The 4,513-nt window shown below is 37.3% G+C and overlaps 1 protein-coding gene across 1 annotated transcript; it reads right to left on the bottom strand.

The window, feature by feature from the left end:
• Positions 1-2,039: 2,039 nt before the first annotated feature.
• Positions 2,040-4,300, bottom strand: LOC311095874 (pancreatic secretory granule membrane major glycoprotein GP2-like). The gene is made up of 5 exons (XM_084134718.1): positions 4,235-4,300; positions 3,630-3,875; positions 2,767-2,929; positions 2,475-2,577; positions 2,040-2,343 (listed from the first exon to the last, which is right to left on the bottom strand). Exons 1-5 carry the CDS (start codon positions 4,261-4,263, stop codon positions 2,234-2,236), a joined length of 651 nt encoding a protein of 216 aa, XP_083990844.1. The 5' UTR covers positions 4,264-4,300; the 3' UTR covers positions 2,040-2,233.
• Between the last annotated feature and the right edge of the window lie 213 nt (positions 4,301-4,513).

Genomic DNA, 4,513 nt, shown 5'->3' with positions numbered 1-4,513 from the left:
GACAGAGCAGCCATCAAGTGTTAGACAGTATTCTAGGTTATTATGTGAGGAAGTTTTTTGTCCAATAATTAGAATCTCTGTTATTTCAGAATTTAGAAGTAGGAAATTACTAGTCATCCAATTTTTAATATCAGCTATGCATTCGTTGATTTTTTGAATTGGTAAGTTTCGTTAGGTTTTGAAGAAATATACAGCTGAGTATCATCAGTGTAACAGTGAAGCTAACTCCATGTTTCCTAATGATATCTCCTAATGGTAGCATACAGAGTGAACAGCAACGGTCCTAGTACTGAGCCTTGTGGTACGGCATACCGAACTTGTGATCGATAAGACATCTCTTCATTTACTGCTACAAACTGATAACGTTCAGATAAGTATGATTTAAACCATGCGAGTGCAATTCCACTAATGCCAACATAATTTTCGAGTCTATTTAAAAGAATGTTGTGGTCAATAGTGTCAAAAGCAGCACTAAGATCGAGTAACACTAATAGAGAGATACAACCACGATCGGATGATAAGAGCAAATCATTTTTTACTCTAATGAGAGCTGTTTCAGTACTATGGTACGGTCTAAATCCTGACTAAAAATCCTCGCAGATATCATTTCTTTCAAGAAAGAAACATAGTTACTGCCTTTTCTAATATCTTTGACAGAAAAGGCAGATTCGAGATCGGCCTGTAATTGACTAATTCTGTAGGATCAAGTTGCGTTTTTTTAACTAGCGGTTTAATCATAGCCATCTTAAAGGTGTTGGTGCTTAATGTAAAAATATATAGTGTAAACGATAAATTACGTTTGAGATTTGTGCTGGCTACTGTATACAGGCCACCAGGGCACCATAAAGATTTTTATCAAAGAATTTACAGACTTTTTATCAGAATTAATATTGGCTGCAGATAAAGTACTAATTGTTGGTGATTTTAATATACACATAGATAATGAAAAAGATGCATTGGGATTGGCATTTGGAACGGAACGGAAGAGTGGTTTTTTGATCCTCGACTAGAGCGATCCCTCACTGTCACCCATTTGCCCTGCTGCACAGGCACTACTTCAGACGTAAGTTAACCGATTCATGTAGAGAGTTCACTATGCTAGGCATATCCAAAATAGTATCTAAAGCTCCAGCACTCTTACTATCCTCAATTAAAGTTTGGATGCGTGTCTCTAGTTCTGAAATCTTTTCTGTTAGCCTGACAGTCTCCTTGCAATTATCACATATAAATCCTATATTGCCAACAGAGAAGGCTATGCTAAACATGTGACATGAAGTGCAGGTGACAATAACAGGACAAGACATTACTCACTGTGATTGTTGACTGATTCTTACTCACCTGAGCCTTTTATGAACTCAAAGGCGTGGGCGCGCGAGAGAAAATAAATAACTGAGCGCACAGGTGGCGCATTGACAGGCTATCGAATTACTAGCGTGCTGTGCTAGTAATAACGGAAGCTAGTGATGTCAGGTTAATCTGAGATGTTTGGGTAAGCTGTATTTAGTAGTATAAACAACTAGAAATTATAGTAAATGATAGTTCAAAACAGAGGGAGATACGAGGCTATAAGAATCTGACAGCACCGAAGCAATCAAACTCACACAGCAGGCAGCAAGGCAGACAGGAGCAATCAGATTCAATGGTTCAGTCATTTCAATGCAGGTATGCAGGCTACATATATTTTCCTATATTTTAAACAAAACACACACAGATATGATAATGTTAATAATTATTTTTATTTTTTTTCATATTAGACCTTTAATATCCATGTCACTAGAAACAGTCGAAGGTCAGGACACCCTTTAGAAAAACAAAACGGCCTGATACGATCATAAAATTACACAGGGACCGGACAGTTTCACATAATCACAGTCTGGATGAGGATTTCAAAAAATATTTTTATTTAGGAAGTAAGTATTTCCCCCACCCCTCTCATAATACACAGTTATTAGCTGAAAGCATTTGTCGCAGTAAATATATAGAGTATTTAAAATATATTTTAAGTATTTTAAGTACAATTGAAAATAAAGAAAGCAATAAAATTCTTATTTTACCATACTAGACAGAGAAAGTTATCATCATAAACTTAAGGGTCCTCATTATTATTAGGTGCAAATACAAGTCAAAGCAGAACAATTTATAAGTTCAATGCCAGTTGTTCCTAATCCAATGTACAATGTACAAATCAGATATGAGAAACAAAGAATCAAAGAATTCAAAGGTAATTGTATGTCTAAACATACAACAAAGTGTAGGCACTAAGGAGTGAAACCATCAAAATGATCAAGGAACCACAGAGGCCTGGTGCCCTGGACACTTGCACTTTTTCTGGGATTGGCATGTCTGTGAAGGGGGACAAGACATGATTCAGTGCATTGTAAAGTTGCAAAAAATAAATAAATATGGATTAAATCTTACTGAAATTTGAATAAGTAAAAAAAAAGAAGCATTAGGTTATTAAGTTTAATGTTTACCTGAGCTCCGTTCAGACCAGACCAGAGGACCTAGGGATATGGAAGCGCTGTCATGGAAGTCGAGAGACCTGCCCTCCCTCCGCTGGAGTCCAGAAGAACAGTTCTAAAGATTAAAAATGGATGTGATGAGATTTTTACAGTCTTCAACAGTGTCTTACTGCATACACACAGACTACTTCACTCTAAATGGCGATATAATGCCAAAAACAGATTTTGGCATTAAGACTCAGTGCCAGTGTCTTCTGAAGGAACCAGAACAATCTGACACACAATCAGTGCACACTAAACTCACCGTTGAGCAGCGATTGCTTGACAGAAGGCAAAGGTGAACAGCACAGTGCAGGTAAAGCTTAGTGGAGTTTGCAGTGAAGATAAACATCCTGAAGGAGAAACGGCTGGATGTCGAGACGCCGTTCTGCAGCAGATCCACTGTGTCGTCGTTTGGATTGGGACACCTGAGAATATCAATAATGACAAAATCTTTCTTTTTGAAAGTCAATACAGAGTGATCTCCTTTAAAACATCACATCTTTGCATTCCATGTTCAGAAATTTTATATTTTCCTTTAGTCCTGAAAAACATGTAACATGTAATGTAATTGTCACAGTGTTGGTTTATTTTCCCTGGTGTCCACTAGAGGTCCTCTTCCCCCACGGTGTCTTTCACATTAGGTAATCCATGAATCATAATCCAGTCCAGGCAGGGATCAAAATCCATAAAAGCAGTCCATAAACAAAAAAATACACATACACATACACATACACATACACATACACATACACATACACATACACATACACATACACATACACATACACATACACATACACATACACATACACATACACATACACCAGATCTCAAAAGTGGTGTGACAATAACAAGGACTCCGTAACAAACACTAAACAGGCAGGGTATTTATACACACAGAAAATAACAATCATGATGGGGAACAGCTGGGTGCAATGAACAGTGATGAGTGCAGACAAGGATTGTGGGGAATGCAGTTCCTAATGTGAAAGATATCGTGGGGAAAGAGGACCTCTAGTGGACACCAGGGAACATAAACCAACACTGAGAGTAATGCTAGAGGTGATATGATTATTCAGTAAAAATGTTACATTCTTAAAAGAATAGAAAAAATCTCTGCTTTACTCTGAAAGGATGAGATCCCAGCGGAGGCTGTAATCAGGATCATTCACAGGTGTAGCCCAACACGTGTCCATCACCAGGGCAAACTGGCGGCTGTCGACCCCCTCAACACGAACTTCCACATGCATCTCCTGGTCGAGCTCTGCATCCACACGACCAGTGAAGGGCCGGGTAAACTCATCATCCTCATATGGAATCATCCGGACCCAATATCTGCCTTCACCAGCGGGAAGAGTCTTGTGCACAATGCTGTTGAAATAATGGATGGATCTCTGTTAAAACTATTATTTTTATGGATAAAATTATGTTTAAAATAGATATTCTTGGTTTCGAGAATATAAACATATATTTACTTTTTAAATATATTTATTTTTCTGCTTAAAAGATTAGTTCACCTAAAAAGATTTGGAATATATTTCAGGAGTTATATGGACCTTTTTTTATTTTTATTTTTACCTTTCTTAAGCTTGAAATTCCCCATGGGGATTAACTGGATTGAAAGATATGACCAGAAAAAAGTGTGTGTTCCTTGGAACAAATATTAACAAATAAAATTTCTGTTTTTGGTGAACTACCCCTTTTAAAAAATAGTGCTGTTTCACTCCCACCTCTCCAGTGGGTTGATTTCCGCATTCATGGAAAGTGTTTGTGATTGAGGATAAACACAGCTGAAAGAAAGCTTCAGGATTTTCTTTCTGCTGATGATTAGACCTTCTGACCTCTGTGTCCCCAGAATAAAGTTATTATAGATGAAGTGGGTGCCGTTAGCCTGTGGACAACAAAGAAAACATTTGTAATTTAGTCTAAACTGAATTCATATATATATAAAGCCAAAAGGTTTCATCAGTCAAGTAAAATTATGATGGGTTACGTATTAATGGTGGAGA

The sequence above is a fragment of the Abramis brama genome, assembly GCF_963993115.1.
Source record: "Abramis brama genome assembly, chromosome: 14".
NCBI classification, from domain to species: domain Eukaryota; kingdom Metazoa; phylum Chordata; class Actinopteri; order Cypriniformes; family Leuciscidae; genus Abramis; species Abramis brama.
Note: the sequence above shows the minus strand (reverse complement) of the source record. Positions and strands in the feature narration are given on the sequence as shown.

What these genes read in the sequence shown, in the direction of transcription:
- LOC311095874 (XM_084134718.1), bottom strand. Translation starts at nt 4,263, where the DNA reads ATGAATGCGGAAATCAACCCACTGGAGAG. An exon ending in TGGGATCTCATCCTTTCAGA is followed by an intron (nt 2,930 to 3,629) that starts GTAAAGCAGAGA and finishes TGATATTCTCAG; the next exon opens with GTGTCCCAATCCAAACGACG. An exon ending in CTGGTCTGAACGGAGCTCAG is followed by an intron (nt 2,344 to 2,474) that starts GTAAACATTAAA and finishes CCCCCTTCACAG; the next exon opens with ACATGCCAATCCCAGAAAAA.